Consider the following 13599-nt stretch of genomic DNA (forward strand, 5'->3'; position numbering starts at 1 on the left):
TATATATATATATATATATATACATATGTGTGTGTGTGTGTGTGTATGTATATATATGTATATGTGTGTGTGTATATATTCGTTGCTAATCAGATTGTATCCCAAACAGATACTAATTTGAGCAATGTTCTCTCAAATTTTTGAACTCCAGTCAGAAACAAGACATTTGTGGCATAGCCTCATGTCTTTCTATCCCACTTAACTTTTGAAAATCAGAAAAATCTGTGAAACCAGTTAAGCCTTTATTAAAAATAAACCAAAAGACTCTCAGTACAGTTTCAATTTCTTTATTTACTCTATTTCTACTCATGTGGAATAAAATAACTTTGTTTTCTAGAAAAGATACCTGTGCTAGTGACACATAAAATGCACCCAAAACAGTGACACATAAAAGACACGTGTTGGTGGCACGTAAGAGACACCCATGCCAGTGACACATAAGAGGTACCTGTGCTGGTGTACACATAAAAGGCACCCATGCCAGTGAAACATACAGAGGGCATCCGTACCAGTGACCAGTTTATCAGCTCCAGTCAAACCGTCTAATCCATCTCAGCATGGAAAACAGACATTAAATGACGATGGTAATAATGTTTTATACACACACACACACACACACACACACATGCACACACACCATCATCATCATCACTTTTCCATGCTTGCATGGATAGAGTTTATTGAGGCAAACTTTCTATGGTTGGATGCTCTTCCTGTCATCAACCTTCATTGTTTCAAAGCAAGGTAATATTTCCCATGGCCAAGTCATTTTTCACAGAAGATTGGAAATGAACAGCTTTGCTTGTTTATCAATAATGTCTAGGCAAGGGTAAACAAATACAAACGCACACACAACAGGCTTTTTCAGTTAGTGTCCACCAAATGCACTCAAAAGGCTTTGGTCAGCCTGGGGCTATAGTAGAAGGTACTCATCCAAAGCGCTGTGCTGTGAGACTGAATCCAAGACTACATAGTTAGGAAGCAAGCAATCATACATTGGTAAAAAAAAGGTGGGGGTCATTTGGCACATTGATTTTCAAATTCACAAAAACCTGTCCCCATCCCTCAACCACCATCATCACCTCCACCACAAAAAGAAAGTGGAATTTTTGCATCCATATATAAATTGTTTCTTCGTGATGACATGGGACAAATTTAAAAGCTTAAAAATCATTTTAACCCTTTAGCATTTAATCCAGTCATATCCAGCTTAATATTCTCTTTGTTTTATGTTAAAATTGACCATATCCAACCTATCACATCTTCCCTACAATATACAAGCATAGGCGCAGGAGTGGCTGTGTGGTAAGAAGCTTGCTTCCCAACCATATCATTCCAGGTTCAGTTCAACTGCATGACACTTTGGGCAAGTGTCTTCTACTATAGCCTCAGGACAAGCAAAGCCTTGTGAATGGATTTGTTAGATGGAAAATGAAAGAAGCCCATCGTGTATATATATATATATATATATATATATATATATAGTCTGTTAAAGTCTGTCATACCGGCCATGACGAAGGGAAATAGCCCTGAAACTCGAGTCGCCTTTATATATTTATATTTATATATTTGATCCTTTATATTGAACACTCAATATTTCATCTACATTCAGTACTTTCTTTCATGGTGCCATCCATTTTTATTTTATTTTATTTTATATTATATATTGTATATTATATTATATATTGTATATTCCATATTCTATACCCCACATTGGTTCTGCAGGAATATAAATAAAACATAAAAAACACAGTGTTGGAACTCCTTTAAACAAAATAATATATTCCTCTATACACAATCATACAAAAAAACCACCTTTTTTGTATTTATTTTTACTCGCATATATATATATATATATATATATATGTATGTATGTATGTATGTATTTATGTATTTATGTCTTTTCTTGTCCCTCCACCATCACTTGACAAGCGATGTTGGTGTGTTTACATCCCTGTAACTTAGCGGTTCAGCAAGAGAGATCGATAGAATAAGTACTAGGCTTACAAAGATATGTCCTAGGGGTTGATTTGTTCAACTAAAAGGTGGTGCTCCAGCATGGCTGCAATCAAGTGATTGAAACAAGTAAAAGAATAAAAGAACACCATTGAAATCTTGAAGCTACAAGATAATGTGGGATTAATTCAAAACAAGGTGAATAAATAAGCATTACATTTGACAAAGAAATCTGAATTCTAAATGGTTAATTTTAGTAAACATGGCAATTTGTCCAAACCCTTTTCAAATTCTCACAACCCCACTCTCTATGAGAAATACCAAGCTAGCACATTATAATGAGGAAATGGTACAAACTGCAACTATCCAGCATGCTGTGTACCACTGTATCTTTTTACTTTGAAAAGTCTCTACTTTGGTTCAGCCTTGTAGAATATATTCCTCTCTAGTTTACTGTTTAACCCTTTTGTTACCATATTTTTGTTGAGATGCTCTGTGTTTCTTTCAATTCATTTTAAAAATAACAAAGAATTCTGTAAAATAACTTAGCCATCATTAAGCTAGTGTTAGGAACATAAATTGTCACTAAGGTTTGGTGGAAGATTTTAATTCAAAACTTGTGAAAACAAGACATTTGTACTACAGAGCCAGAGGCAGTTTCAGCCGGGTTGGTATCGAAAGGGTTAATCCTCTAACATTCAGATTACTCAGTCAAACATAATGCTTATTTATTGAAATTGGTTTGAATTAATTATACATTATCAAGTAGCCTCAAGATTTCAATGATGTTGATTATGTATTTCTAGAATGACGTTGTACGGTAGGTGTGAAAAGCCAAATCTGGCCAGCTTGAACATAAAACATGTAGAATATATGGGCCTGGTATGGCTGGTTTAAATGCTAAAGGGTTAACTCCAAATCAGGCTTGGCTTATCATCAAAGATGTTCTAGCTGTGATCATCCCATATTTATTTTTCAGAAACAGTGCCCAGAATTACATTAACCAATGTGGTTTTTATTTTATTTTTATTTTAGGATTTGGGGGAATGATTTGAGGAAGATATGGTTGCTATTTCTACTAGGTTGGGCAATTGCATCGAAAGCCTCTAACTGCTTCATGATTTTTCCAAAATCACTCTATATTCCTTTATAAGTTGTTGATACTTTCATAAGCAATGCAAAGATAGCAGTGATAATATTACATCAGATTTTACATAAGCTTTATTATTTACTTACACTAGGACAGTTTGACACTTAGATTTATTCACTGCAGGCAGAGCAAAAACTCTGTGTGTGTGTGTGTGTGTGTGTGTGTTCTGCTGTTTTTCTCTTCCTCCTTCTCTCACTACCTTTCACTTTTCCTCTTTATTTCCTCTCCCCTCTTCTCTCTCTGCTTCCGTTTCTCTCCTCCTTTATCTCTCTCTGTCTTTTTCCCTCATATCTCTCTATCTCGGTATATCTTTTCTATGTTTCTCTCTCGTTTCTTTCTCTCTCTTCTCCCTTCTTCCTTGAGTTATTTCTTAAAAAGCAGTAGCAATTCAAAAGACATCAAAGGTCACAAGCTTGGTATCTTAGTTTTGTCTTCCTTGCAATATTCAGTTAACTTGGGTCTTATAATAAACTCACATCCATATGTAAACACATGACCACTACTTCCCATATAAGAAACCATGTTGTTCATGTTATTCTTTTTAGTACGAAGTCAGCCTTTGTTAAGCAGATATAAGACATTCCAGCCGTGATCATCTCATATGAGTGTTTTTTCTAGCAATATATATATTCAAATGCATACTTCTTTTTTAAGACAACAGGACATTATTTGAAGGAGATTTGGCCACTATTTCTTGTGAATTGAATGATTGCAAGGAGAATCCATTATTGCTTGGACATTGTTATGACTTTTTTAAGACAGACATAATCACTTTCCTTTATCTCATTAGATTATTTTTATTATATCTAGTACTGTTACATTTATATTATCATTGATCATCTAGTTTTCTATCAAACCTTGAGCAATTAACCTCATTGATTTATATTCCTATTCAGCTTTTATCTTCAGTTTTGTTTTGTATTTCTTACATTTGCAAATGACATGTTTTACAAGTATAATATTAATTTAATACTGTGTGTGTGTGTGTGTGTATGTAAGTATATGATCAAGTGGTTAGAGGTTTGGGCTCACAATCATAAAATTATGGGTCCAATTCCCTGACCCATAGGCACATTGCGTCCTTGAGCATTTCTCCAGTCTACTCAGTTGAAAATCATTACCAGCAGCAGCAGCAGCAGCTAGGGGCTGACCTTATAACAAGTTGGTGTCCCATTTAGCTGAGAATCTTATACTATCAATCACTTATACACCTTAAAACTCAGGATAAGCACTGGCCTAATGAGCCATATAGGTTCAAAACAGACTTTATCGAACTAAATTCGACGACTGGCACCCATGCCAACGTCGTCTCCTTCATTGGACACAAAGCTTGGCTTGCGAAGACCTGTTGGGGCAAGCAAAAGCAAAATCGTGATGGCACTTGTGCCCAGCGTTGCCTTTCTGGCACTTGTGCCGGTGGCACGCGTAAAGACTTTCGAGCGAGATCGTTGCCAGTGCCGCTGGACTGGCTCTTGTGCAGGTGGCACGTAAAATACACCATTTTGAGCATGGCCGTTGCCAGTACCACCTGACTGGCCGTCGTGCCGGTGGCACATAAAAGCACCCACTACACTCTCAGAGTGGTTGGCGTTAGGAAGGGCATCCAGCTGTAGAAACTCTGCCAAATCAGATTGGAGCCTGGTGTAGCCATCTGGCTTCACCAGTCCTCAGTCAAATCGTCCAACCCATGCTAGCATGGAAAGCGGACGTTAAACGATGATGATGATGATAATTAATATGAATACCTGTCTGCACATCAGCATTTCTTTGAGGTTTGGCCTCCAGATCTGTGAGCCCCATGAATGTCACTGTGGGTCCAGTGTGGATTCTTGTTGTTGAAATTAATCTGCAATAAATTGGTTATGTTTCTACAATGCACAAAATATTTTACTAATTATTTTTATACAATTACAAATCCTAATAATATTCAATTATAAAAATATAATAGGATTTTTCCAACATTGAATGGGTAGGAGGGCCTGTATGAGTAAAATAGGAATCGAAGGGGCTCATAGGTAAAAAAAAATGGTTGTGAAACACTGATGCTAAGCCCTTCAAGGTGGTGCTACAGCATGGCCACAGTCTAGTAACTGAAACAAGATAAAAGACAAAATGTACACACTCCTACTCAAATTTTACCTGACAGCTTGATTACTCAGACTGTGTTCAGTCAAAATATACTAACGCAGACATCACCTCATTCATCTATGTTGACCTTATCTCAAGCAGATATCTTTGCTTTTCCTCTGAACTCTTTCTCAGCCAGGTTTCAAAGCCACTGTCTAAATAACTTGTATTATCATGTAATGACTTTTTGGAGGGTTTTTTTTTTCCTTTTCTTATTTTTTATTTTTTTATTTTATTGCATTGAATGCATTGGCTGGGTGAATGAGGGCTGGGAATCTTCTTATTAACAATGTCATAACTACTTATTTGAAATTAGAAAGAAATGAAAAAAACACAAAGCAATATGAATGACATGTTAAATAATAGAAATCTCTGAGATTATCTCATAAATATTTCACATTGGATTAAAGATTTTATGGAGGATTATCTTGATTTTATTAATAGAACACTGCAGTTTAATCCTGTCTGTTTTTTGTTTTGTTTTTGGTTTTTTTGGGGTTTTTTTTTTGAGAATTCTTCTTTTGTTGTTGTTGTGATGAGCTGGCAGAATCAATTGAGTGTCAAAAGAAATGCCTTGCAGTATTTCTTCCAATTCTTTTATGTTCTAACTTCAAAGACAGATTTGACCAAGGTCAAATCTTCTTTTCATTCATCCAGTTTCAGTAAAAGCAAAATTCAATTGCTGGAGCCACTGGTATTGACTAACCTCTTCTCTCAAAATTGCCGGCCTTGTGCCTAAATTAGAAACTATTATTATAGTTGTTGCTGTTGTTTATTTTCATAAATGATTCTGTTCATTTCTTCCTTGGTTTTCTTCTTCCATTGATTTCTTCCACATGAGTCTCCTGGCACTTCTTTAACCACCTGTCATCATCCATAAGCTATCAATACACAGAAAAAGTATGCTTAATATTGTAAATCTCTTCCATTTTAAGGGAAATGTGATTTAATATTGAAACTGTGGTATATTCTATATTTTTGTAACCTGTTAATTAGACACAGTTCTACAAGTAAGATATTGAACTACCTACCTGTGGGTCATGAGTTCAAATCTGTTGGTAAATATTCAGCCAATAGCATTGATATTTTTGCTAAAAATCTAAATGAGATCTGTTGATAGATCTAATTTTGTTTACAGCTACTGCATTCGATGTCTTCTTGTAAGGTAGAATACAGCATTTACAAAGAAGTTTTGTAATCACATTGATATTATCGAAAGAAATATAATTCATAATTTGAATAAGGAAATTTGTTAGGAGAGGTCCACATAACCATTCATGATACAGGGGCTGGGAGTTTATTTCAGTTTCGGGAGTGAATCATCATCACATGTCACTTAGTCGCAAACACGTCATATAGCTGCAATAGATGGCTGTATCCCCAACAATAATGTGATTTCTCTAAGACATCCTAGTAATCTATCAAGCCCATTTACACATTTCTCAATACATACTGCTGTTATGACTTCCCTTCCTCATTTTATGCCTACATCATAGATGGGTAGATTTGGTAGTATATTTAACTTGGCAGACTTAATGTAATAGTTCAGTTAGTGTTATTAGATAATATTTAAAAGGCTGACAAAAAATAATCATGTAGTGAGAAAAAAAAAACAAAGACTATTATTATTTTAATTATTCATTGTTTTTGTTTAACACCCATTTATTTCCTCATTCCAGTGTAAGTTGGACAGGAACTTAGTTGATTGAGGTAACATTTTACCACCAGATGCTCCTACTGTCATCATGCCAAGTAATCAGTCATCAAGTTAACCAAGAATGGAAACATTATGTCACCATTTTGTTCAGTTTGATAACAAGCAAAGCTGTGTAATATCAAATATTGTGTGTGTGTGTGTGTGCGTGTGTGTAAGCGCACGTGCGCACACACTCACACATGATGTGCTTCCATTCCACTCACAAAGCATTGATCAACCTGGGGCTATAACAGACACATGCCGAAGATGCTGCACTATGGCATTGACCTTGAGACCATGTGGTTGAAAAGCAAATATTTTAATTACATAACTATTTTTGTATCTAGTTTAATTATTTCAATCATTGTGAGGCACAACTTTGTGCATGTTTCTGTAATATTAACTAGGTTGCTTTCCTCAGTCTGATTCTCTTAATACAGGTCAGGAATGATTGTCTTTGGTAGTTTTATAGGCAGATGACAGCCTGGTTCTTAGAATAGAATTTGTTGACAAGTTAGAAAAAGTTCCACACTTAGAAGCATGATCTAATGTTCAAATTTTCAAAGGTCAACTTGGTAAAGACCAAAGTGCCAGTTACCAACAGCCAGCACCCAGTCATTAGTGACATCTGGGAAGCAGTCTTGATTTGTGTGTAGGAAGAGAATAGGTGATAACTTGATACATTTTACCCAAAAGGTGCAGTAGGATCTTTGACAGGCTGATAGGTGTAAAAGATGTACAGAAGTGGTTAGCAGTAGGAAAACCCATAAAATAATATCTATAGGCTAACTTCAGTGATGTGTTAAAAGTAATGGAGTCACTGAGGGAGCCTTTGAGGTCACTCAGTCTGCTAAACTTCCCTCAAATTGAAACCCTACTTCTTTGTCTTGTTTTATCACAGTTCCTATGTATGGCAGTCTTAATATATCTTTCACATTTTCTATAAGCCTTAAATCTAATCTACTTTGTCATATATTTTTTTTTTTGTCGAAAGTAATATTTTTATCTGGCCTATTATAATTTTTTTTTTCAAAAGCAATGTATTTATGTGACTCATTGTAGTTTTTAATATAGTTTTTTTTTTTTTTTTCAAAAGCAATATGTTCATCTGATATGATATATTTATCTGATGCAAAAATCAATATATTTTTCTGATACAGTATAATTCCTGCTCATACAACCATGCATTAATACTGATAGCACTTAAACTTTAAAAAATAATTTTGTTTGGTTTCTACAAATGTTTGTAAACAATTGTTCAATAAAATAGATATAAGTTAGTAGTGTAGCCATAGCGTATAAAGAAATATTTTAAATGCCTAACTTTGTTTTAAATTCTGTAAATATTAGCCTAGAACAGTCATAGGCAAATTGTGGACCGCTAGACTTTCTGCATCACATGCCTAATCAAAAAATTGCTTTGAGCCGTATCTTATGTAGCCTACTTATAAAAGTTGCCTAGCCTAGACGGTTGGTTATTTTGAATCTGACTCCAACATTTCATGCCTTAGTGTATAATGTTTGCTTAAATATTTTACATTATTTAATTGGTTAAAGAGAGGTAGATTAGTGGTGAGATCAGTATAGCTGATGTTTAGTGTAAGTTACTGTCTGTACAAAGAGAGGGGTTTGCAGAGAGCTATAGATCTTGGGAGGAATGATTGGGTAAAATATCTTGTGTTAGGAGTGAGAGGCCTGAAACAGTAGGTACAACAAGAAAAATACCATATTTTCTGGCATATAAGATGCATCCCTACTTTACAAATATATTTTGTGAAAAAATCAAATTTGATGTTTCATCATACACTCATAAACTCAATATGCCACTTGTAATACAACCACATTAGAAACATAGCAATCTTTTAAATTCCATTTAAGAATATAAAAAAAACTTTACATTGGCATATACAGTAGAGGCTTTTGTTGTTTAGCCTTACATCTGCTCTGATCAAGTTTAAGTATATGGTAAGATATTCCATTGTGAACATAATGTCTTTTACTAAGACATAATGTATCTAGGACTTTATTATTCAATGCATCCATACTTTTTAAAATAGTGTGATTTGAGAAAGATTTGACTGATATTTCTAATAGATCAAAAAGCTACATAAAGGTTCTCTAGTTGGCAGAGGTGAGTGCACCAGGCGTGGAGCAGAGAGGTGGTATGCAACATGCTAATTCAGAAATGTAAAGACTGATGTTGCCATCAAAGAAAAGGCAGAGAGCAATAAGAAGAAACAATGCGTTTCTCTGAGCTTATGATGATTGCATGCTGGTGAGTGGATCTTTGCCAATAAACCTGTTAGCCTTGGCCTTTTTCTCATTCTTCTGAATGCTATCTAAGAGCTGTATGTGTTTAACATCAATCAGCACTATCTCAGATTTGAGCAATGTTCCCAAAAAGTTGTGTTTTGTCAAAGGTCAGGACAGAAATCCTTTCTGACCCTGAAAAGGAAGTCTAATTTTGGATATGAGACTTGGCTTTATACCATCTGAAATGATATTAATAATCCTTTCTATTATAGGCACAAGGCCTGAAATCTGTGGGGAGAGGACAAGTCGATTACCTTGACCCCAGTGTTTCACTGGTACTTAATTTTGAAAGGTTGAAAGGCAAAGTCAACCACAATGGAATTTGAACTCAGAACATAGTGACCCAGCATGCTAACGATTCTGCCAGCTTGCCACCTTAATAATGATACTAATAATGATAGTATATTTAGCAATATAATGTAACAATATGAAGGATGAAATTAAGTATCCTGGTTAATCTTCATGTTTCCAACTAAGTGGATGTTACGACCAAATAAGTTTACTCATTTTCAATACAACCATTGTATGGTATGATCCAGGATGTTTAGATGTATCTTACCAAGTAAGGTCATTTTTAACTATTAATCATACCTACTTCATTATCTGTGGTGTATTGGGTGGTGGAGTGTATTTTGCACCAGTTTATTTTAATGGATGAAAGCAGAGTAAAATGATTGTAAGTAAATATGAAAACAAAGGAAGGTAAAACTAATTGAATTTAACCAATATTGACTTAACACTTAGCTGATCTGGTGACAACAAATAAAATGTTGTCAGCTACTTGTGAATATGGCTTTCCAGTGCAACTATCTTGAGTGTGTGTGTGTGTGTGTGTGTACCTGTGCATGCATGAGTGTGGAGGACATACTGTACCCATCACCTTTTTCAAACCACCTGTAAATAGGAGGGAAAGTGAGAAATATATTCTCTAACTAGAGACTGGACCCAAATGTTTGCAGTAGAATGGTAGCCACTAAATGGACCCAAGGGCTTGATAGCAGGGTTAAACCTGGCAACATCTTAAGTCAGCTATAAAAGAAAGCTGTCTTAGGAATGTTCTGGCTGATTGACAGTGATTTCACTTAAAAACATGCTACATTATTCTTATTTCTGCTCTAAATGCCATACGATATATTTTGCTTGAAGGCTGGCAGCAACAAAAGTGGGTGCGCTTAAACTTGTGCCTTAAATACAGAAGTTGAATACTTGAGCTAAATAAAAAAAATTTGATTTTCTGTACTTGTTTCTCATCAGAACTTTACAGCCATTAGTTCATGTAGCATGCTGGTTGTTATGTCTCTTCTTCTCATTCTTAATGTCTCTCAAACTTCTCAAACCCAACACCAAATATTTTTCCTAGTTATTCCTCACCAGAACTGTAACTTGTATAATTCCCTTCTTGACCACGTTTCTCATATAAAATCAGCTTTAAAAGTTCCACTTGAATATCAACATCATTGATGCCATCAGTCAAAAGGCCATGGGTGCTGCCCTTGTTCCACTAACTAAATAAAGTAATATTTGAGCAGTGATTTCACTCAATAAAAATCACCTAGGTAACCTTACAAGCTAATGATAGCATAAATATGTGAATGGAAATGAATGCTAATGCATTGTGTATCAGTATTGGTGATAGGACAATTAGGTCATTTATTGTTGTTAATAAGAAAATTTGAAAAGTTGAATGAGTAATGATGGGCTTGTCTGTGGAGTAAGTTTATAGCACATAGTATTCCAGTATATGACCATTCTGACTTCAATTCTGACAGAATCTATCCAAAACTGCATTGTTCTGTATGTCCTTTATTTACGATATTAGGGTAGGGTTTGATCAAAATTTGATTTGTAATTGTATAGGGGAGATAGATATAATATTGTTTATTTTTCCATTTGTTTTAAATCAATTTTTGAATTACAACATATTTGGAATGGTTTTCATAAACTTTCTTATTTGAATATTGTTGCAGTAATTGTTTACAATCCTTTAAAACAATCAAGTAACGTGTATCCTGTCTGTCATTCAGGTTGGGGCTCACTATAACCCTTTAGTTACTTTGTTTCTGTTAAAATACACTGAATTTATGTCAATTAATTTTGAAAATAAGGCAGAATTTAGTAAAATAACTTCTGTCATTATGAAGATGGTGTTTGGAACATAAATTAACATGGAATTCAATAGGAAACTTTAAATTTAGATTACTTTAACTCTTTATTGTTTAAACTGGCCATATCAAGCTCAAATATTCCAGATGTTTTATGTTCAAACTTGTCAAATTCATCCTCTTACACCTACTCTACAATGTCATTCTGAAACTAAACTAACACAACACTGAAATCTCAAAACTGCAAGATAATGCATGAGTAAATCAAAACAATCAGAATAAATAAGCAGTACTTTTGACAGAATAATCTGAATGCTAAAGGGTTAAAATAAATAATTTGTATCATAGAATCAGGGCTGGTCTCAGGCAGGTTGGTATCAAAAGGGTTAATATCAGTAGCAATTTCAAACGTTATATGAATTCATTCCAGTGCAATCTAGTTGTAGATCTGTGTCAGCATATTTGATAATGAGTAGAGGCACAATGGCCCAGTGGTTAGGGCAGCGGACTCGCGGTCGTGGGATCATGGTTTCGATTCCCAGACCGGGCGTTGTGAGTGTTTATTGAGCGAAAACACCTAAAGTTCCACGAGGCTCCAGCAGGGGATGGTGGCGAACCCTGCTGTACTCTTTCACCACAACTTTCTCTCACCCTTTCTTCCTGTTTCTGTTGTACCTGTATTTCAAAGGACCAGCCTTGTCACATTCTGTGTCACTCTGAATCTCCCCGAGAACTATGTTAAGGGTGCACGTGTCTGTAGAGTGCTCAGCCACTTGTACGTTAATTTCATGAGCAGGTTGTTCTGTTGATCTGATCAACTGGAACCCTCAACGTCGTAAGCGACGGAATGCCAACCAACCAACCAACCAACCATTTGATAACGATAGCCAAAAGGTATACAAAAAGAAGTAAAAAGAACAAAGCAGAAGTACAAGTAATTCAAGAAATGATTCAACTTTTCAGATTGTAGTTTTTCATTAAAAAAACTGTTCCTGGGAATAATCCAGAACTTGGAACCTTACAACCATTGTGTTTCTTCATATTTTATATATTTAATGTGTAACAATTTTAAGTTATGAATTTAATAATTATATTTGTTTACAATGTGGGTTTTTTTTCTATTTGTAGGAAACTTGAGGCAGATGAAAAATCCCTTAAGGCTCTACCTAACTATACGGGAACTCCTCCAACCCATTCAAGAAAGGGGTCTGGTTCCAGCTTATTGTCAAATTCCTCACTAAACAGCTACAGTAGTAACCATGTTGTTGAAGAAGAAATAGGTGTGTATATCTTATCTGCTAATCTTATGGTATAAAATAATAAGCTGTTGTTTTGAAAGCCAACCATATCTCTTTAAAGTGGCTAAAAGCCAGCATTTTTGCAAGACCGTTTAAAATGGGGGAAAATAATAATAATAATAAAAGCAAGTACCATAAAGAAAACTCATTGCTTATAGTTGCTGTATTCCTTTTACATTCACATCCAGAGATAGCTGGTATTTCCTTGTTACTATGTGTGCCAAATGACAAACCTTTGGTGAGTGATGAGATTCTGTAAGACCCATTAAAAACCCTGCTGGCTTTTAAAAACAGTTGGGAAATGATGAGGATGATAGTAGTGATGGTTTTGTTTATCTGTTGCTATTAACAAAAATATAAAGAAATACCAAATAGACAAATGTGGGTGTATATATGAGTAACACTGTGCAGCTTCAGAGCATAATTTGTCCAAGATGTTTCAGGTAATCTGCAACATTAAGCAAATTTTAGAATGTTCTTCTGTGACCTAACAATGAACAAAGCAATTGTAACTCTTAATAAATATACACCTGCAAATAGGTCTAAATATTTTATGTGTGTGTTTAATTATATCAGGTCGTCCCATAAGTTCTGTCCGAATTTTGAATAAAGAAAACAAGTGATCAAATGTTTTATTTAATTGAAATTTAATCATCAATGTACTTTCCCTGATTATCTATGACTTCCTTCCATCTATTTACAAGCTTTTTAATCCCATCAATGTAAAACTCTTTTGGTTTCAAAGCGAAGAACTCTGAAATGTCTAGGGACTCACTTTGCATGAAAACCAGATAGTGAAGCTAGTACTAATATTTTATTACAGCAACCACAATATTTTAAATTAAATTATGTTACACTCTGTGAAGAAAAAAAATCATTAGCTTAATGGACAGTTCTGGTAACAATAGGTTTAATAAAGGAAAATTAAAATTATAAGGTCAGCAATTCCATATATAT

The 13599-nt window shown here is 34.8% G+C and overlaps 1 protein-coding gene across 3 annotated transcripts in view; it reads left to right on the plus strand.

Annotated features, from left to right (window-relative positions):
• LOC106869320 (EVI5-like protein) overlaps positions 1-13599 on the plus strand; it is a 301815-nt gene that overhangs the window by 152788 nt on the left and 135428 nt on the right. For all 3 annotated transcript variants that reach the window (XM_014915019.2, XM_014915018.2, XM_014915020.2), the window contains one exon: positions 12473-12624. In XM_014915019.2, coding sequence (XP_014770505.1) covers positions 12473-12624 — 152 coding nt within the window. The remainder of the gene's footprint in view (positions 1-12472; positions 12625-13599) is intronic.

The sequence above is a fragment of the Octopus bimaculoides genome, chromosome 1, assembly GCF_001194135.2.
Source record: "Octopus bimaculoides isolate UCB-OBI-ISO-001 chromosome 1, ASM119413v2, whole genome shotgun sequence".
NCBI lineage: Eukaryota > Metazoa > Mollusca > Cephalopoda > Octopoda > Octopodidae > Octopus > Octopus bimaculoides.